General features: G+C 34.9%; 1 protein-coding gene across 7 annotated transcripts in view; it reads left to right on the top strand.

The window, feature by feature from the left end:
* PDE10A (phosphodiesterase 10A) overlaps window positions 1–22,319 on the top strand; it is a 367,399-nt gene that overhangs the window by 338,079 nt on the left and 7,001 nt on the right. For all 7 annotated transcript variants that reach the window (XM_072035843.1, XM_072035842.1, XM_027454257.3 and 4 more), the window contains 6 exons: window positions 726–876; window positions 2,987–3,142; window positions 6,431–6,603; window positions 9,281–9,392; window positions 12,057–12,137; window positions 18,173–18,261. In XM_072035843.1, coding sequence (XP_071891944.1) covers window positions 726–876; window positions 2,987–3,142; window positions 6,431–6,603; window positions 9,281–9,392; window positions 12,057–12,137; window positions 18,173–18,261 — 762 coding nt within the window. The remainder of the gene's footprint in view (window positions 1–725; window positions 877–2,986; window positions 3,143–6,430; window positions 6,604–9,280; window positions 9,393–12,056; window positions 12,138–18,172; window positions 18,262–22,319) is intronic.

The following is a 22,319-nucleotide window of genomic DNA, read 5'->3' on the forward strand; positions in this document are numbered from 1 at the left end:
ATGACTTTCTAACTACTTTTTAACATTACCTTAGTAAAAATACTTTTGAAAATAGATTCACTTTGCATATAATAATATCAAGAAGAATAAAAAAAATCCTGTAAAAGCAATTACCTAACAATGATTTATTTTGATGAAAAATGCAGAAACACTGAAATATGAATTTCTGGTCATTTGGCCAAAATGAAAAAAAAAAAAAACAACAAAAAAAACCTATATATATTGAGTGATATATATATATGTGTGTGTGTGTATGTATATATATATATATGTTTTTCATAATGTCATTATGGAGCATCTCAACATTTTTGAATCAAAACAATTTTTGCATTTGGTATTTAACTGAGATTTCACTTTAAACAGGATTATTTCTTCAACGTTTGCATAAACCTCCCTAATTTTATGTTTTGATAAAATTATATTTTCAAATTGTTAATTAGATATAGGTTTTCACTATTTCACAGGTTGAATAGATAATAATTTAAAGAAACAGCACTTGAAGCTTTTGGAAGCAGATAACATTATGTAATTGTGTTGCGTGAGCTGGGTAGTTCAGTTTACATTACAGAAATTTACAAATTAAACTACGAATATTGTCAAGTACTCATACTCTTTTGTCCTTGCCAAAACTTGAATGACTCTCATAAGCAATGAGTCATGTTCACTCCTCTGTTGTTTTTTTTTTTTTTCTATTTTTATTTCTCACCAAATTCATTATTTTCTAGCTTTGAACTTGAAAAGCTATGCCGATTTACTATGTCTGTAAAGAAGAACTATCGCCGTGTGCCCTACCACAACTGGAAGCATGCAGTTACAGTTGCACATTGCATGTATGCCATACTTCAGAACAACCAGGGGCTTTTCACTGACCTGGAGGTAGGTGAGATGATTCGTATCAGTTACTAGACTTCATTAGAGGTACCAACCATAAGTGCTTTCTTTATGCTGAGGTTTTCTTGTCAGCTTGGGCAGAGAGTATATATATATGAGTAGGGAGCTTGAGGAAAAAAGAATTCTTCAGACTCTTTAACTCTGTTGTTTCCTTCATATTTTTTTCGTAACGCTGAAGAAATGTTAGGAGATTTGCTATAAGTCTGTGTCCGCATTTTAAGGTTCTTCCTGCCCACTCACAACCACAATCTTTGTTTTAATTACTCAATTAACTGTCAGATGTGTGCTGAGGGGAAGGAAACACCCTGAATCTCAGGCCCTGTGAGATCTGGGAGGTCCTGAGTAGGAGGACAATGGAGAAAGTCTTGGTGTTGCAGAGCTGGTTGACATATGTGAGTAAAGCAGAGCAGTAGGAAGGACGGAAGGAAAATAGTTGTCCAAATATGTTATATAACTTAAAATATAACTTCTATTATGCAACAGTTTACTTAGCATGTGTGTATGTATTTTTAAGATAACTGCAAGGACTTAGAAAACTCAGAAAAAATATACTTTCAGTAGATCGCTGTGGAATTTTTGATAATAAAATGGAATGATTAGAATGCTTAAATTCTATATAACACACTGTGAAGATCAGCCACATGTTTTTCTTCTGAATTACTGCAGGTACTGTGGGAATGCTGTCTTATTAATGCTACCTGAAACTTCCAACTAGGAGAACCTGTTTTCAGTTGCTAGTAACGTTGCCAAATACTAGCCATTTGAGCTGTAATTTTCCAAGTTTCCTGGCTTCATCTGGCAGATTCATTTGGGGAAATTTCAGCCATAATTGTTTGATTCTTTTCGATAAGCATTCTAGGAGAAACCAGGTTCTTGTGCAGTGTATGAGAGTAAAATAAAATTTGGTGGTCTTTCATATGAAAATGTCTAGTGTATTCTGCTTTAAAGCAGGGACTTGAAAATTGGCACTGAAATAGGAAAGTGGCATTTACCAGGCAAGTACTGGAAGTTGGCAAAGTTATCCATATTTGAAAAAAAATCACTGTTTCTTTAACAACAAAAATGTGTGGATTTGCACCCTCAGGGAATACTTAAAGGTTTCATACCTTTCAGTGCTAACCAAGTAGTAAACCCCATCTGTCATGGAAAGGGTGGTTAGGCATTGGAACAGGCTGCCCTGGGTAGTGTTAGACTTCCCATCCTCGGAAGTACAGAAGAGCCATATGGATGTGACGCTTAGGGACATAGATTAGTGGTGGACTTCTTAGTGTTAGGTTGATGGTTAGACTTGATGGTCTTGAGGGATCATTTCCAGCCTAAAAGATTCTATGATTCTTGACGAGAGGGACTGGGGGAGCAAAAGAGGCAGCTGTTAAGAGACATTGGAACAGTCTCTTAGCCAAGAGATTGACGAGCTCCAGCCAGCCTCCACCTATTCAAATGCCTTACCCCCTTCAGCTCCTTTTGGCAGTCTCCTCTCTTGAGACTGGAGAAGTATACAGCAAGAGTACAGGAAGCTACTAAAGAGGAAAATTTGGGAAACTAGGATGGGCTGATGTCAGGTGAAGAATGGTGCCTTGAATCTAGATTTAGAGATGGGGAGAGAAGTATGAAACATTGTAAAAGGGACTGCGATCTAGAGACAAACAGATCCAATAGGTAGGAGTGGTCAAAGATCCAAGCAGGGAAGCAGGGAAGGTGGGTTCATGGTGAAAAGCACTGGAATTAGGCACTGGAATTCTGAAGAACAGATAAGAATGACTTCCGGAGAAGTGTAGACTGGGATGAGCTAGACTAAGAGAACTATCTGGGACTAGGAGACAGGCTGATGAAAGCTGTAAGACTGGAAAAAATGCAGGCTGTAAAGGATACAACAGGAGAATTAAGCTTACGGGGCAAGACAGAAAAGCTTATGTCTGCTAGATCTGATACGTAGCACAAAGGATTCTGTGTACTTTTTGAAGACAGTGTAATTCTAGTGCGACAATTACAGTATTTTGGTAAGAGAGTGACATCTAGGGGCATAGGGAAATACATCTTACTTGTTTCTCTCTCTCTCTCTCTCTCTCTCTCTCTCTCACTCACTTTTTAATAGCGAAAAGGTCTTTTAGTTGCATGCCTATGTCATGACCTGGATCACAGAGGTTACAGCAACAGCTATCTTCAGAAATTTGATCACCCTCTAGCTGCTCTCTATTCCACATCAACTATGGAACAGCACCACTTCTCGCAGACTGTATCCATCCTGCAGGTAGGATTATTGTAATTGTATATTCTGTGCACTGGAGTCTGGTGTTGGAAATAGGAGTCACATCATTAGCCAGTAGATTTTCTGAAGCATGCTTATTTTTATTTCTGGACTGTAGTGCTCATCTAGAAGTGTGGAAGAAGTATTTGCCTTGATTTATTACAGCAAACCTAGCTCCCAAGCATTCAATATTAGCAACCCAAGCATTCAATAATAGCACAAAACATAGCTCTCCCAAAATCTTGATGTTATAGAAATACAGTGCATTTGAAGGTCTATACTTATGGTCTTCCTTTGAATTGTCAGTTTCTGGATCAATAAGGATTTCTTCTACAACCCTATGGAACAAGAACTTTGAAAATGAAAAATCAGTTTCTCATTTAGTTACATATTTTCAGTAAAATGTGCTTCAACAAAGTCTTCAACTGTCCTGAATTTTTTAACAAAAACTAAAGAACTGTCAAAAGTCTGTATGAGAAGCACAAAAACCTGCTGTAATAAATTCCATGAACATTAAATGTGTGGCATGAAGTATGCATAAATTCTTTACATGGGAGCAAATGTTAATTTTGCACGCATGAAAAGTTTCAGCTTGTTTCATTATGTTATCACACTTTTTTTTTGTTGTTCTTCAGCAATTGGAATAAAATGAGTAAGGTAATATTCTGTGATAGTTCCTACTACAAGGTAAATTGTCTGTATGTTTAATTACCAGAAAAGTAGAGGAAAGCATGCAAATATATTTTGGGAAATCAAAGTGTGTTGCTGACACACAAATATTTTCTCATCACTGAAAAAATTTGTTCATCTTCAGTTAGAAGACTGAGAACTCTCACCAGTGAAACAGCTGCCAGTTCATGATATACTTGTGCTCTCTGTTTTTAATTTACTGTGCACACACCTGATACATAGCCTTGCCATACTAGTGTGCCACCAATTCATTGTTAACTTTTCTTTCTTTCTGGTCTTTCAGGGGGAAGATATTTATTTTCTTAAATGCCTAATCACCTTTTAGGAAACATACATATTCTGTATTGTATTCAGAAGCACATCTTGTGATATTATGGTTTTATGTATCATACACATTTCATCAGAGAATGGAAGCTTTATCTCTGAATATTCCTCCATGTGGGAGGGTGTAATTGAATCCTTCAGTGGTGGTGGTATGGCATTAGATTTTTAGTATTCGTTCTTCATGTGAGTTTGTGCACAATGAGCAAGTTCCTCAGTGAACTTGCTATGTGAAGGCTATGTGAAGCAGACTTCATTCATTCTTTAATAACCATTATGCATTTTTCCTGCAGAAATAGTGCAATTGATGAAAGTTCCATTTGCTAAGAAGGTGGGGAACCCTTTTGCTTCCCTGCTACGTGTTAGCCTTGGCTGTCACAGTCATATATAAGTGAGGAAAGGTGGATAAATGGTCAGGGCTACAGAGTGGATTCAGACACTGACTAGCCAGGTGCCAATAAGTGATATTTAGCAGCAAAGGCAGATGAGAACAGCCTTTTTGACTTGGTGTTTTTTCAGTTGAATCAAGTCTTTCTGTATATTTCTAGGACTATTATGGAAAAAAAAAATAAAAATCCAACCCTTTATGATTTATCTCAATGACTTTTAATTTTATGTTAATAATATGTAGGATTTTTCACTGTTCGAAACTTTATAGGTGTTTTGGTTGTCCACTTGTAATTCTGTTGTATGCCATACTTACAGAAGGTTCTGTTCACTAGTTCTAGCTCAGCAGAGAAAGAATAAAATCTTAGGAGCTGTACTTTGTGTACTTTGCATGTAGTTCTCAGAAGTCTATGTGACATGCTCAGAGCCAGCAGCTTCTATTGGTACTTAATGGAGTCTTTTTTTTTTTTTTGGTCCTAGTAGAATGTAGACTTGTCACAACAGTCTTCCTCTTATTGCAACTTCTAAAGTCTAGAAGTCACACCTCCAAACTAGCATAATTTAATTAGTAGGGTGAATAGCATGTTATGCAACAAGGTTGGGGAGTACAGAGTTCCCAAAACCTCAAATCGTGAAAATAAATAAATAGCAGCAATTTCCTGTTTCCAAAGTGTTGATGATGGGTTAAAATGTTCTGAGCTTCCTTTTTAACATCATGCACTACAGCTTAGGAGGCTGTCAAAGGAGCATTGAGACAGACAGATTGTATTTTCTATTCATTATTCACAATAAATCTTTTTCTCCAAGTAAAAATGTTGGGAAATGACATTTATGTTCCGGATGGTGAGAGAAACCAAACCTATTTGTACCATAGAAGAATTATTTTGAAAAAATTATGTAAATGCTTGACAAAAGTCAGGGAAACTTTTGATGAGCTTCAGCCCAAATGCCAATTAAATGTCAAAACACATCTGAATTTGTTATATTTTAATAATATTTTCTATTTTTGAATGTCCACACCTTGACATGGCTGGTTCATTCTTTCATATTTTTCTCTGTTTCCTTTCAACAGTAGGAAGACTTTTGACAAGTTGCTTTCAAAAGCTTAGAGACAGTAAACAGTGTTGACTTGAAATGTGTTACAGCTTTAGGAGTGATCACAGTGCATGGATATTGTCAGTTAAAAGTGCAGTCATACATAGTGGAAACAGAAAAGGGATGAAAGTGTCACGTTGCCAGAGCCTCCATAGTGGAAGACATTGTCTTTAGTTTATCGGTCAGTCAATTTATGGTTGAACAAAGCAGGTTTTTTTTCCCCCTAAATATTTTTATACCTTAACATACTGAAATTAACTTTATTTCTGAAGAGAATATTGCATCAATAAATGAAGCAATTGCAGGCACATGTCATTGGTAACACCGTCATACTAAAATCTTTTAGGATTTTAAACTGGATATTTTTTCTTCTGTATTACTTATTATGCAATATCAAAAATTGTTCTTCAGAGTGAATCAGACATTCGATTTACCAGCTTGGCAGTGCAATACTCTGGATCAGGATTAAATCACAAGTTCCCAGCTAATGGTGTCTGGAAGTGCAGTACATGTAGTGCTTATAAATCACAGCAGAAAAAGCTATCATTTTTCTCTATTAATACCTTCAGGCTACAGAGGGAGCGATCCCCAAAGCAAATCAGTGGTTTAGTCATAGGTTTCATGACAGCATTTAAAAAACAATGATAAAAATGGGAATTTCAGGCTGTCAGCATCTGAATTTGCAACAAAAATTGTCATTGGGTTGTAGAACTGTTGTAACCTGTCTGGTGAAGTAATGACTGAAATCATCTCAGAATTAGAGCTTGTGCTTTTTATTGGTTTTTTACTTTTTCATAGCTGGAAGGGCACAATGTCTTCTCCAATCTGAGCTCCAGTGAATATGAGCAAGTCCTTGAGATTATCCGGAAAGCCATCATTGCTACAGATCTTGCCCTGTACTTTGGAAATAGAAAACAGCTTGAAGAGCTGCATCAAGCAGGAGCATTAAACCTTAAGAACCAAGCACACAGGTAAAGCAGCAAACCAGATTTAATTTACTAAGGCATTAGTCTTAGAATGAAAAACCTTTATTTTCACAGAACACAACCAGGAATTGTAAGAGAGGAAAAAACAAACAAACAAAAACCAAAACTATTCTCTGTAGGCAGAGATCTTACAGATGAGATTTCAAACACCAACTTTGTGTAAAATATGTAATCATATATATACATATATATGCGTTATATATATATATATATATATATATATATATATATATATATATATATATATATACGTGTATATATATATATTTGCACGTCACTAGCTTTGGATTTCATCTACACAGTTCACTGACATATTATCTGCACCAGGAAGTTAGTGCATAGGCAGTTAAGTAGTAGGGAAAAAAAAAAGTGCAATAATAATTTCATAATAATTTCATTTCATTCTTATGTCAATATAATTATGTTTCTGTAAGCATGCTTTTTGAAAGATTAATCCTTACTAGAAGCAAAGTCACTTCCACTTCATTGTTGGAAGGGAAAAAATCAAGCTCTTTGTAATCATTTTGCCTCTCCATAAAGCAGCTAACAACACCTGAACATAATTCAATAGCCAAATCAGCTACTGTTTTCACATAACTTTCTGTTGTGATGAAACATTTGACTCCAGAAAAAATCCCTAAGTCAAACAGAGATACAGGAATGAATTCTGGTCAATTCTCAACCTTTGTGAATTAAGATAGTTGTAAGTTTTAAAACTATTCAAAATATACAAATATTCATATTCATATAGACATGAATCTTTTTGTCCACGTAAGCAAAACATAATGTACCCTGGATGGCAGATATGTCTCATAACAGTGTTGATTAAAGTGTTCACTCAGCACTACAGTTTAGTGGGTGACATATGTAGTAGGGTGATGGTTGGACCAGATGTTTTTGAAGGTGTCTTCCAACTTTAATGATTCTATGATTCTGTACCATACTCCCTTGATAGCTTCTTTACTGGAAAATGGCCTTGATCTAAGGCAGAGAAAAAATGGAGAGTATATTGAGTCATGATTCTGATTCTTTTCAAAAAGAACTTTGGAATTTGGATCTTCTTTAACTGTTTGAGGAATTTAAAAGGTTTTGCTGGTAGTTCTGAATACATTATCACAGCACAGTTTAATACTTAAATAAAAGCTTAAGCTTGTATTAAAACTTAAGTCACAGTATGGAATTTAAGTTTATCAGGCTTGAGCAAGCCTCAAAATCTTAAAGGTATATTAGGTCCTGATAACCTCAAAATGAAACTTATGAGGAATCTTGAACTTAGGGGTTATCAATTTTGAATATTGCACAACTCTTTGGTATATGATTGAATATTCTGTTATGTATAAATTTTTTACCCTGTCTGCTCCCTTTAAGCATTTTCAGTGCAAAACCACATGCCCTGTGATACAGCATTAGTTGGTAACATGGCTAAAGAATCCAAGGCTTCTACTTGGTATTGTACAATAAAAATAATGTAATAGGATGTTAAATTTGTCCCTTATGTGGCTGATGAATCTTTTATAACTCAGGGAATTTGTACTTTGCTTTTATCTATTCTTTACATTGTGTTTGTGTATTTCAATGGTAATTTTTCTATTGATACAGCTTCTATGACTGCCATCACATTGGCATGAAAGTTAGCAAGTTGTGTGCTTTTTTCATGGGATAGGTATTAACAAAGATGCAGGTGTCTATCAGATGGAAATCACGTTAATTCATTCATTAATTTGACAGTTTTCTTTATAAGACACTCACAAACAATAGATTAAAGGAGTAATGGAGAAGTGCTAGAAAACAAAACACAAAAACTCTTACTTTTAGTAATGATCATTATAATCCTACCAATCCTCTTCAATTATTCTGTGAATAGGCTACTCAGTGTATGGGATGGAATTATTTATGGGAGTCTTGTCCTGTTAGGAGGAGAATTGACTTCTCTTTTAATATACAATAATAATATACAATGACTTCTCTTTTAATATACATGTACCATAGGTGTACTCCGATTATTGCAGTATTAGGGCTGTTGTGGAGACCTTACTCTTTAAAGCTACAATATTACTTTAGCAGACCTCGCATTTAGATCAACAACACAGTTTGCTAAGGCAGTTCTTGAATAATTTCTCAGACAGAAACTGAGACAGAAGATACAGTCACTGGCTGTTGGCAGAAGTAAGAAAAAGTAAAATGTACTTTTGAGAAGAAGCAGAGGAAGAAATGAGAGCTTACTTGTAAATTAAGATCTTTGAGATAGAATTAGTTTTTCTTACTTTTGGAATATGTGTTCATTTCTCTTTAAATAATGAAAAGAAATGCAGCAACAGGATTTGCCATCTTTCTATTTATAGACTTGTACTGTATTCTCAAAAAATGAAGTAGAGGCACAGGAGTGTTTTGAGAGGTATTCCTATATATTCCATTAATTCTACAGATGAACTGGTTGCAAGCAATGAAGTAATACAGGGTATATATATATATATAAAAAAAAAATAAAGGTGATGCTATACCTGTAAATCATAAACAAGTGGGGAAGAAACAAGCAAGATGGGAGAAATTTTGCAGTATTTACACTTTATTGCTGATTGAACTGAGAAAGGATAAATAAAAACCTTGGGATATGGTAATTAAGTCTTTACCAAACTTACAATTTCATGTTGTTTTATTCTAGAGATAGAGTGATTGGTCTGATGATGACTGCTTGTGATTTGTGTTCTGTAACAAAACTGTGGCCAGTTACCAGACTAACAGCCAATGATATATATGCAGAGTTCTGGGCTGAGGTATGTGCATTTTTGTTTTCTCATTTTCTTTTATCAAAGAAAATATCTAGGTAGGAAAATAACAATAATAATTAAAAAAAATAGAAAAATAAAAAAAATATATCGACAGCTACATGTTTTCATAACATATTAAAGATTGTTCTTTGCAGCCGGCATGTGTTTTGTTGTTTTCTTGGAAACTATTTAAAGAGCTAAGTTAGCTTCCTAATTTTCAGGTATCAATTTTTCTCTCTGTTGAAGATGAATTTAGAAATAATGTCCTAACAGAACATACAAGAAAATCTGTTTCTTCTTTGAGTCACTAAGAGTAGTGCTGTGAAACATCTATTTGTATTCTAGAAATCCAAAATATGAAAGCAGCTTCCAGACCAACTGCCTTAAAACACACACATAAAGTTGCAGCATGAATAGCGTGAATCCAGGAAATGCTAAAGCAAATATGGCAATCCTTTCAATTTTTCCAATCCCACCATTTGCATCTTTGTGACCCAGCTCAACAACTGGGTCTCAAAGAGAGAGAGCTGATTTTTAATATAGTGAATGTTACTCCACAGATAAGATGTACTGAGAATTGACACATGACATTGAGCTGTAATCATATCCAGAAATAAAGATACAATCTCTAACATTTCTTATGCTCAGGATGGAATGATTTAATCATTTAATTCTTAAAGTGAAAAAGTGACTTCTTTAGGGGTATGAGGAGTAAATTCTGAGCATGTTGCATATCGTTGAATTGTGTGGTTTTAGAAGATAACGTTGTATTTTCAAGACTGTTATTGCATGTGTGTATCATGAAGTGCCCTTTTCTCTTATGTGCCATGTGGAAGTCTAAAGAATTCAGTGGGCTTATTTCTGTTTTATATAGGTGTAAAGTGGAAATCAGGCCCACAGATATGATGTAGCATGCATATAATTTGGAGATTTCTGTTTTGCATGTTGCATGTTTATTAAGAAATTCAAGATGTGCATGGCATGTCATTGTTTTATTTTTTTATTATTATTATTTAAATTTTCTAGTTCTTTTAGTTATGAACAAATCGGTCTATGATAAGATGTTTAAAACATGTAAACTTTTTAAGCTCAAAGATATAGTTCAATATTCACTTTCTAAAATGTCAGCACTGGAGAGTGAGTGTTCTTATGAGCAATATAATGGAGGCATAATGTTGATGTACCTCACTAATTACATGCCCAATTTGTTTTGCTTACAAGACTTTAAAATAATTAAAATAAAATATTTTTTTGCAAGTCTTGTGGACTGAGTGCAAAGGGAAGGATCAAGTTGATTTTTCTTACTCAGCAATATTAGAGATGGAATTATGGACATAACTGAGCCTGCACAGATTTTAAGTTGTTTTTTTTTTATTTGATTTAATAAAGGTACATCTTATATTATAATGCTACTTCATGGAACAAATGTAGATTAGACATTTTTGACAGAAATTGTATTCTTTATTTGCTATTTTGCTAAACTGATATATAACAGAAGTTGGATACATTGTGATCCATTCAGGATGGCTGACAAATCAACCATAGTTCTAAATGCTTTTGTAAAACAGGAAACCAAGACAAATATAGAGAAAATTCTAGGAAAGCTATATGAATATAAAGATTAGACTGAATTTTGCTCCAGAAATTGTTACATAACAGGGGTGGGGGGTGGGGGAAAGTAAAGTCTATACACATGACACAATGTTGTTCCTAATTACTACTTCAGTTCATAATCTTAATATGTGGAATGAATTAATAAGTCTTTTTATAATGTTTCTCCTTTACGTAATTGTTAAATAATAACTGCAGAAGAGGTTGCAGCAATTTTGTGGTATGTCACACCAATCTTCTTTCATTGAATGAAACCAAATATAGGTAGTGTTTTCAGCTAAGATTAAGCACCTACGTTGTTTTAATAGTGCAGCTGAAGCATAAGTCTATTTGAAAATTTCAACTTGTTACAGAATTTAGCCAGTTACTTATGGATTTGTAAGAAGTAATCATGTTCAGGCCCAGTATACTGTTCAGAAATGTGTATTGGCTGCTCTGTGAAGGAGACAGTTTCCACTTGCGCTTTACATAGTTCTGGTCTTTGGCTATACTGCTTTTTCCCAGTATTTCTCTTATGCATGTAGAATAATTAGTGTACTTAAGGAGGCTGTTTGACAGACAGCTATGTAAAAATATGCTCCTCATCTCTGGTCAAAAAGATGGATTGTTGACAAAGAGGGTACATTATAAATTCATCTGCTTTACTCATCTTTGCCTTGGTTGGGTGAGTTATGTTCTTTTGGTCTATGTATTATAGCACTTTAAATGGGTAATGTTTTCAAAGGTGAGACTAACTATGAATAGAACTGGTCAATCTGATGTATTTTATGCCATTTTTGTTGTTGTTTGTTTCTTTCCTTCCCTTTCTTCCAATTGCCTTTTATTATGGATAGACCCTTGCAAACAAGGACAATATGTGTACATTTACTCAAAAAATTGATTTTCAGGATCTGTTATTGACATTATTGTTTAGGTGAATATATAAAATGAGACTCTCCTTATGCAGTTTTCTGAGATTGCCTTAGACTAGTATGTTGCGTTACTTTTAATTCTGGAGTTTTAGATCCACATGCAGTAGAAAATGGAATAATCCTAATCTCTCTCTTTGTTTTTCTCCAGGGAGATGAAATGAAGAAAACGGGTATTCAGCCTATTCCTATGATGGACAGAGACAAGAAAGATGAAGTCCCTCAGGGTCAAGTATGAACTCTTTCTGTAAAATCATACATGCTTTATAGTATTAATAAAACATGTATGGAAAAACATTTCATATATTACCATATATTGCATTTGATGCTAGGGTATGTGAGCTGCTGAATTCCATGCTTTGTATGCAAAATGTTTTTTTTTTAATTATTATTTTTTTTATTGTTTTACTTAACAGTGGAAAACTTGTTTTCAAAGACATTACTGAAATGATAGTAAATTTTTTGTTGCTGTCCTGAATTACATACTTATACATGTTACTGTATAACATAGCTCCACTTCCTATAACATAAGGCTTCAGGAGTGATTTAGGCACTATACAATACTTCTGCCATGAAAATCATCATGAAATTTCAATGAGAAAAATGAAGTCTGTCTTCTGATTATACCTTACTACTCTTTTTATTCTTGTAATTCCCAATGCAGTGATTTACAGCTTGTTTTCACTCTTCTTTCCCCTTAGTAAAAACTCCATGGAGTGGTAGCAGAACTGTAGTTAAAATACTAGCTTGAAAAGCTTTTGGATACAGTATATTCTTTCTTGTATGGTGTTTGTAAAAGGAGGTAGGATACTTTTTTTTTGTAAAAGGAGGTAAACGCTTAGGAACTGCGGTCTCATCCTTACATCAAGTACAATTTTGAAGAAGTATCAAAAAAAAAAAAAAAATCAGAAAACATAGAGGGTCATGAATACTGACCAAAGATATGAAAAGGCAGATGTCTCTTTTCTGGCATATGGTGAAGTATTTAACACATCATGACATTTTAATTTGCAAATTGGGGCAGGTGAGTGTTGGTATTGGCCAATAGCACATGTGTTAAAGACTATCTGCAAGACAAATGAGCAACAAATCATAGAATCCTACCTGGAATGGTTTTTAGTTGGAAGGGACCTCAAAGATCATCTAGTTCCAACCCCTCTGCCATAGGCCAGGATGCCACCCACTAGATTAGGTTGCTCAGGGCCTCATCTAACCTGGCCTTGAACACCTCCAGGGATGGGGAATCCACAACCTCTCTGGGCAAGTTGCTCCAGTGCCTTACCTCCCTCTTAGTGAAGAATTTCCTCATGATATCTAATCTAAATCTTCCTTCTTTTAGTTTAAAACCATTCCCCCTTGTTCTGTCAATATCTGATTAAGTAAAGACTCTTTCTCCATCTTTTTTATAAGTCCCCTATAAGTTCTGAAAGGTCGCAATGGGGTCACCCTGGAGCCCTCTCTTCTGTAGGCTGAACAGCCCCAGCTCTCTCAGCCTTTCTTTGTAGGAGAGATGCTCCAGCCCTCATCTTTGTGGCCCTCCTGTGGACCTGCTGTAACAGCTCCACATCCTAGTGGTGGGGGCTCCATACCTGGACAGAGTACTCAAAGTGGAGTCTCACAAGGGCAGAGATGAGGGGGACAATCACCTCCCTTGACCTGCTGGCCACACTTCTTCTGATGCAGCCCAGGAGGCAGTTGGCCTTCGGGCTGCAAGTGCGCACTGCTGGCTCATATTGAGCTTTTCGTCTACCAGAATGCTCATGTCCTTCTCTGCAGGGCTGTTCTCAGTGAGTTCTTCTCCCAGTCTGAACTCCTCTCTGGGATTTCCCCGGCCCACGTGCATCACTTTGTGCTTTGACTTGTTGAACCTCACTAGGTTAATGCGATCCCACTTCTCTGGCTTGTCCAAGTCCCTTTGGATTGCATACCTTCCTTCTATTTATCTACTACACCATTCAGCTTGGTGTCACCTGCAAACTTGCTGAGGGTGCACTCGATCCCACTATCAGTCCCACATAAGACTAAATGACATTTCTGGAAAGGATGTAAAGTTTCTTTCTCAAGTATTTTTAATATCTGTCAAAATGGTTGTTGAAAAAATCTATAAAGGCATCAATTACGTGGTGATATGTGATAAGATAACACAGGAGATTAGTTGCCAATGACCAAGCTCAGACGCTGGTGATCACCAGCAGTTGCCTGTGCTACCCTTTGCAAGTTCTGGGACCTTCCTGAGACACTGTGTACAGGATCAGTATCATATAATGTATATGTCTTAGGAAAATTTTAAGGAATACTTAAAACGATGTTAGTAAAGTCATGGAGGACAACTCAAGGAAAAAGCAGTTTGTCCCTGCAGCAGGACAGAGATCTTCACAGACCTCTGCGTGAATACACTCGTGTAATCAGAGGCCTCTACATTTTGATTCCTGTTTATTTTTATTAATTTATTTATTTATTTTTATTTTTTCTTTGAGATTTCATAATGGGGCATGAATGATTTGCAGTGAGCTATAGAAGTACCATGAAAGTCACTGTTCCTTTTTTTTTTCTTTCTTTTTTTTTTTTTTCTACTGGTAACTCTTCCTAAAGCTACAGTAACATCAAATTCTGAGAAGTCAATGACATCTTTTCAACTCAGTGATTGCTAGAAGTTTAAAGTTAGCTAAAAGTTTTCACTGTTTTACAAATTTAACTATTGCTTTCACTTGCTCCAGGTCAAAATACTCAGGTACAGATTTTCAAATATTTGTTATTATATTATTTTATAATATTATATTATTTCAAATATAGTGATTTTAGGCCAATACTTCTTCATTATTATTTTGGATAACTACAGACATTGCTTTTTGACATTTCTTTAAAAATAAACAAAAGGAATATGAGAGGAGTTTATTGAGGATAAGTAATAAGTAGTATATTTTTAAGAGCCTAAATTGTCTGTTTCTCAAAGGGTTTGTGTATTGATTTTCCTGAGCACAAATTTGTAGCAAAATGTGCAGCAATTATTGCTTTTTTTCTGCTTTTCCTAGTGAAAATAGGTATTTTGTAAACATAAATTCAAGAAGAAAAGGTCTTTGAGTAAGCTGTTTTGGGCAAACAATAAAGCTAGCTCTTCTTTGTTTGTGTGAACAAAGAAAAGCAAATGGTCTGTTGTCTATTTATATACATACATATAAGATTTTATGTACTTTTAGTGGCCTCTGAGACTGTAATTGTCAATGGCTATCACAAAGCATTTCATGAACTGTGAAGGGAACAATAATTTTAAAATAAAATAGAAACAACAAGCTATCAAAAATGCTGTAGATCAATTACTTGTTAAGCAAGACTTTGGAAATTTTTATATTCTGAAAAATAACCCTGTATGCTATCTCATATTTTAGCATAAAATCTATTACTCTTATTATAGTAAGGAATTGGCAGTAATTTATTGAATTCATGTGTCAAGTGTAAGTCTAGTAGGAGAAGAAACATTTTTCTGTACTTAGTTTATTTTTCCACACACTGTATTATTTATCTTTGAACATCTTGAAAAGTACATGGTATTACAGTACATATAGTACTTACTCTTCTGGGTGTTTATGAAAGAATTGTTAATGGAATTGAAAGTACAGGTCTGAGAAATAAACTTTTTTTTCTCTTTTAAAAAGAATCTTCATAGGTTCTTTTACATTGTGCTCTGTTCTGTGCTTCTTAATAGTATAATAGTAAACTATTAAGCAAAATAAAGAGGTTAAAAGTCAACTTCAGAGTTTAGTTGCTCCTGCTATATCTCACAACAATGCTACAGCAAAACGTGAGATTTAGGACATACATAGTTCTGTGAAAGTAACCATTCTTATATTTCTGCAGAGACAGAATAATTTAATGGAGCATTATCATCCATTTCCTTGGGCTCTAACAGAAAGTATTAACGAGTTCAGAATCCCATATTTTTATGTGGATTTTAATTAAAGCATTTCAACTTTATTTAAATGACAATGATGTTTAGGAAATGAGGATTTGTATAAACATGCAATTAGAAAAAATAATTATGCCTCAAAAGCTCATCTTTAATGAGAATAATTCTGTGGTTGGCTCTTTCACTGGTTGAAAGATACTCATCTAAGTGGTTGGATCAGTTGCCCTTTGCAGTACACTTGTAGGGTTCCCTGAGTTTGGTATCTTCCTACTGTGGAGCCTGTGCTGAGGATTTGTTCCTTATTCAGTAAGAATTCCCTCACCCTCTTTTCTGCTCCATCCTTGAGAATTTAATCAGTGTTTCAGATTACACCAACATTACACACTTGAAGGGTGTTTTCTGCTTTGGCATCCATTGGACCTGTAAATGTCTCATCTTCAGGGCCTAAGAATTTTGGAACCTGTGAGGCAAGTAGAAATGACAAAACAATGCAGTGACCTGAAAACTTTAGATAAGCAAGTCAAAGCAACCTGAGTAATGAAGGAGTGAGAAATGGCTCACAAGATCCAACCATTCGCAACTTAATTCAGAAATATAGTTTTCAGGTTGAAAATGAGAAGTTTTATGCAAAAATAAATAAAAAAATAAAATAAATAAAATTTTAGGAGTGATTTCTTATTTGAAATGCTTGTCTGAACAGTAAAGATCCAGCTCTTAAAGCTATAAATATATTTAATACACACAATAGAATAGACTGTAGCAGTTTGTTTCAGAAACAAAAGATATTTTCTAGTTCTTCCTTCTTATACATCCCAGGATATACATATGCTGCCTCTCCTGCAGTGACTTCAATGGATTACTTATTCCCGAATGAACTTCAGGCTTTCTCTCTGGCCAGGGCAACATAAAACTCAGTCTAGAATTATGTATTCAGGCAATTTAATCCTTTTACCAAAACATTTGTGTGAGTTTGCTCTGGTCAGAAATCTAAACTCTTGCAAAGAGACATTTTTAATAAGCTTGTCTTTATTCAGAAACTAAATCCATATTTAATATTTAAATTTAAATATTATATTTCCAATAAAATAAATACCCTCCAAAAAAAAAGGGGGGGGGGGGGATGAAAACAATGCAGTATGCAAAATAGAAATTTATTTATTTATTTTAAACGATGAACAGACATGACTTCTGTGTGGTGTGTACTTTGCCTTATGTTCTTCTGCATTTAGTTTGTATTGGTTACACCATAATTACTATAACACAGACTGCTGGGTTCTTAGGCCTTTTTAGGTCTTCTTAGGTCTTTTTAGGTCGGAGAAATGTTTTCTTTTTTTTTTTTTTTTTTTTTTTAAAGTACAAAAGGGACTTATTTACATAGCGACATGGGAGGAATCTATTGATGGAAGTGAGGAAAAGAGTTGCTCATTGATTTTGGAGTAAGGGATAATGTTTACACTATTAACAAGAGGTGTTTTGTTTTGTTTTGTTTTGTTTTTTATCAAATACTTTGGTTTCAGTACACATGGTATTTCAGTAAGACATGTTTAAAAATTCTCCCGAAGAAAGGGATCATAGTGGACTACAGTGACTGTCATGAGAGTCTGGGGTAAATGAATGATGTTATAACGAATCTGAATTCAAACTTCTATCCTTGGTTTTATATAAGCAGCATTTTCTAAAAATTCCCATGTGTCATGGTAGATCACCTGTAACATGGTAGCTGTCATAAGGCTCTCAGTCTTTGTGAATCTGATACCACTGAAAATGTGTTTGTTCTCTGAACAGATTTATAAGGTAATGGTAAAAATATATCTCTCCACTATGTACATGAAAAGAAAACAGAAACTTTATGAAGGTTTGAAGCATGTAGCATTTCAAGTAAATTGAGCCATGGAATACATACATCAGTAAAGTCCAGAGCTCAACCATATTTTGGAAATGCTGCACAAATTTCCTGCTTTCAAATATTTTTTTTCCATCACAAGAATAGTATCTATAAAAATGACTCTGCCATCTACACCTATTTTCTGCCACTACTGCTACCAAAAAGCCAGAAAGACACTGAGCAAATCAATTAAATCAATAGAATTGCAAAAGGTCTTGTAGATAGCAGGTCTGTTATCTGAAGCAGCCACCATAATCATTAGAGAGAGGCAAGAAAGCAACTTGCAGTTGTCAAGCACTTCACTGTTAATGTTCATTCTAAGTCTTTAGATATTAAGATGAGATGCAGAAGTATGAAGTCCTAAAATAAGCAGTAATTAAATAGGTAGTCAACAGCTTTACTCTAGTTGGCTGTTAATTTTTAGTATTTTAATTTGGTAACAATTAACTATTCTTGTTTTTATTGCTGTTTTTCATAGATTGGGTTCTACAATGCTGTAGCCATCCCATGTTACACGACGCTTGCACAAATCTTTCCTCCAACTGGGCCACTACTCCGAGCATGCAGGTGAGTAAATGTGCAAGTTTTTGCATAGCAGGTAGCTTGGTTAAAGAAAAAACAAACATGCTTGGCTAGTTTGTCTGGAAAAACAAACCTTTAATTTGAGAATTTGCATGCAGATAAAGGGGGATATATATCTCATATTAATCTATGCAGAAACCCAGAGGCAATAACTACTGGCTGGGACTATCCAATGCAGATCTACAGACACAGTTGATTAAAATGTGTTTGATGCCAAAAGTACTCAGAGAGAAACAATTTCAGTGATTATGTATCTCTATCCATGTTGCTTCAGTGCAATTTCACTGTGTCCTTTTTACTCCAACATAGTTCTCACAACTAAGATTGGCAGAAAACAAGAATTCTGTTTCATTAAAAAAAAAAGTTGTTTTTTTTTTTTTTTTTTTTTTTTGCATGTGGCTTTATTCATGTCAGAACATTTCTGGAAAAAAAAATAAAGAGAAAAAAGCATACCAATTTAGACTGGTTGGTAATTTGGAGCATAAGGGCAGTACCACTGGGATATGGAAAGACAAATGCAACTTTCTTTCTAAGCAGTAAGGATGTAGCTTGGGATCTTCTGGAGGAGAGGAAAGTGTCCTTCACCAATTGACTGCTTCTATCCTGGAATGATGGTGAATCTCTTTATAGGTAGTTCAGTCTAATAATTATATCCTGGACTTCAGCAATCTTCACTGACAAAACGTGTGTTGAAATCAATATACTCCACAGAAATATTCCAGTTTCAGGTTAATCAGTATTCTCTAAGGAAAGCAGTTGGTTGGTAAATTGACAGCATTCCTTAGTCACATCCAAGGAGTTAAGTTTCTCAATGTTCTTAAAAGCATCTCTCTCATAAACTTTTTTTCTATTGTGGTCCTAGCTTGCATTGGGCTTTTTCTTTGTCACTTTCCTGACCTTGTGTGCTATGTGAAGTAACAGAAGAATGCTCACTGTATATAAAACATGGTGAAATTTTGGATTTATTAGTTTCTGGATAATACTGGAATGCAAACCACTGCCTCATGCACACGTGAACTTGCAGTTTGTCTTCTCTCCAATCTAATCTGTTCTCATTTCCCTCCTGCCTGCTTCTAAACAAAGAAAACTTTCCATCCTTCTCAAAATCTTTTTTTCAAATCCTAAGAAATCCAACCTGTCCTCATCTTCTGCATATCAAGGTGAGGCTGTCAGTAACCTTTTTGGGTTATCTCAGGTGCTGTTTACACCAGGTGGTCTTACCATGTTTTTACAAGTCCTACCATGTTTTTATTATTACACTGATTTTTGTTTTTCAGTGAAGTTTTGTTGTATTTCCTTCAAATTTGGAGACCTTCAGTCTTGTGTCCAGATGTGAGATATTTAAGTCACAGTTAAAATGTTTGGGAGACTTTAAAAAGCTTCCATCATTTTTGTTCATTTGGTCTTCTGGATGTCAGTTGAAATTCAACCCGTGTCATGTATTTGCAGAGTTAGCGTTTCACTAAGATTTCAAGTAGACAAGAGGCTTTTAGGGTGGGCCTCATTAAAGTCAACCATCACAAAATTTAACATAGTGGTTAGCAAAATAATTTCATTTCCAGCCAGATACTATTTCATATAGCTATGAGAAAATTATGTAGATCTGTATAGAGGGGCAAATGACTATGTTATGAAAAACGGTGAGTATCTAGGAATAATTAATTGTCACTTGTCTCTAAGTTCCCCGTACTGGTCATGGCTTTGCAACCCCTAGATGGATAGGGAGGAAATACTTCATTGGATTAGAGAGTACACCTCTGTAGTTATTGCATTAGTGCCTCTACAGCTGGAATTTTGTTTAGTGTATGTGCTTTTAGAAGAGTAGATAAAGATGCTAGCAAATACAAGAAGATTAAGAAAGGACCCGAAGAATGGGTTTAGTCACTTGATAGCAAGAGACTAAAAAATTTGAGAGAATGACAAAGGCTGTCTCCATGGGAAATTTTCTGATTAGACAAAGCTTATTAATTTAGCAGGTAATGTGTTTGGACTATGTGGACTATCTGTTTGGAAGCTGAAGCCCCAACGTTCAAACTGTATGGTGAATGCCTTTTTTTTTTTTTTTTTTTTTTTTTTTTTTTTTAATATTTGGAATAACATCAGTTGAAGATCATAAACCAAATTATGGTATACTTTTTAAAGATGCTGGGTAAGAGGGATACACAAGTGATGTACAGTTACTGTGATAAAAATGCTGAGGCCTGTCTTTTCCAGTCAGGGTAGACAATACTTATAGTAGTGTCTTCTGTCCTTAAAGTTATGAAAGTAACAATGTACAGAAAATAATAGGCAGTAATTTGTTGTCTTAAATAGAGTATTGTGGAAGTATTCATAAGTGCATATTTTAGTAGTTCCTTGAATTGTAATACAGCATTAAACTCTTTAGTTTCAAAATGCTGCAAAGTGTGTTTCTATCAAAGTCCAAATTTTGTTTTGGAATTCAGAGTTACAATACAGGGTAGGAATGTGTACTCCCTGAGCCACGTTGACCTAATATATACTTGTTGATAGTTTGATTATAGATAATTGAATCATGTGTACTCTGACAAATGAAAAAGAGTTGCTTTCAGTGTGAAATCAGAGAACATGAAGTAAACTATAGAACTACTTGTAATCCTTTCAATCTTTACAAGGTCGTGACTCATCCAACTACTTAACTGAGAAGTAGTCTCAGATCTTGGAAGTTTTCTAACTGCTGGATTTGTAATCTTTATTTGAAGGAATGTTGCTTCAGCTGTATGGATAGCTTAGAACTAAATGGTCACTTATTTAGTCCATATAACTGGAATACAGATTCTGTGTTGCATAACCATGTTTTCAATCAGAACCAGTTTCATACTGTTTTTCATGGACTAAACAGCATCATGTATAATGCAAAGCATTAGAAATTCAGGGATGCTTACCATGAGTGTTTTCACTTCCTTGTTTCTACTCAGGCTAATGAATATTATCAAACTGTTTAACATGTATGTGAATTTTGATTTTATTTTTTAATTACATACTTGTCAACATTTGGGTATAATTTTACTCCTAAAGTCTGTATCTATATGTTTCTAACATTCCACCTTCTACTGGAAGGTGCCCCTGCCCATGACAGTGGGGGTTGGAAGTAAATGATATTTAAGGTCCCTCCCAACTCAAAATATTCTATAATTATACAAAAAATATCTCGCAGAGCTTTTATTATTAATGAAGAAAACCCAGTGGTGAATGTAAAGAAAGTTACTAGTACAGTCAAATGAGAGGTCTTAAAAATGGGTTTGTAGGTACTGTAGAAACATTTCTGTAAGCCTGACAGTATCTTTGCTAAGTAGTAAGCATTGCTATTCATCTTGATGAGAACTGAAGCTGTGAAGCTAGGCTGCGTGGTTAGGTTGGCACAGCATCACCTCAAGGATCAAGGTTTTTGGAAGACCCATATCTTTTGATTTCTAGCCACATGGAATTACTTTCAAAAGTGGATTGTAATACTTGATGGTCCATCTTTCAGTTCTCAGATGAATGGATGTAAATTTGAATTTTAGTGTATCAAGCATCCATATACACTTATTTTCTAGATGGAAAGTCCATCATACTTCTGAAACTTAAGCAGTAACATGTTTTCAATAGTAAGTTTCTCCACAAAATATATGATGTCTGTAGCAATATCAACCAGTCTCCTGGTATATATTATGTGAATGTTTTCTGTTCTAGAAATTGCAGTTATTGCTTTGAACTTATATATGATACAGATATTTCTGAAAGCTACAATGACATCATCTCTGGACTGTGAAGAGCTCTGTACAGACCCAGCTTTCCACCCTGATCTTGTGCTTTCCTTAATTTAGATTGCAGTGATGCAGAACTGGTGCATGGATGTATGGATGGAGTTTAAGATTTCCATAAGACTAAAGAGCTTTCTGAAAATTTATACCACAGCTTAACATCTTCTGATTAACAGTTTGGTAGCTTTAGAACTCAATTGCTCTGACTTGAAATTACCCTCTGCAGGCCCTCCTGAAGTGATCTGTTTGTGGGGATTGAGGAGAAAATGTTGAGAGTTC

This window comes from Anas platyrhynchos, chromosome 3, assembly GCF_047663525.1.
Source record: "Anas platyrhynchos isolate ZD024472 breed Pekin duck chromosome 3, IASCAAS_PekinDuck_T2T, whole genome shotgun sequence".
NCBI classification, from domain to species: Eukaryota; Metazoa; Chordata; class Aves; order Anseriformes; family Anatidae; genus Anas; species Anas platyrhynchos.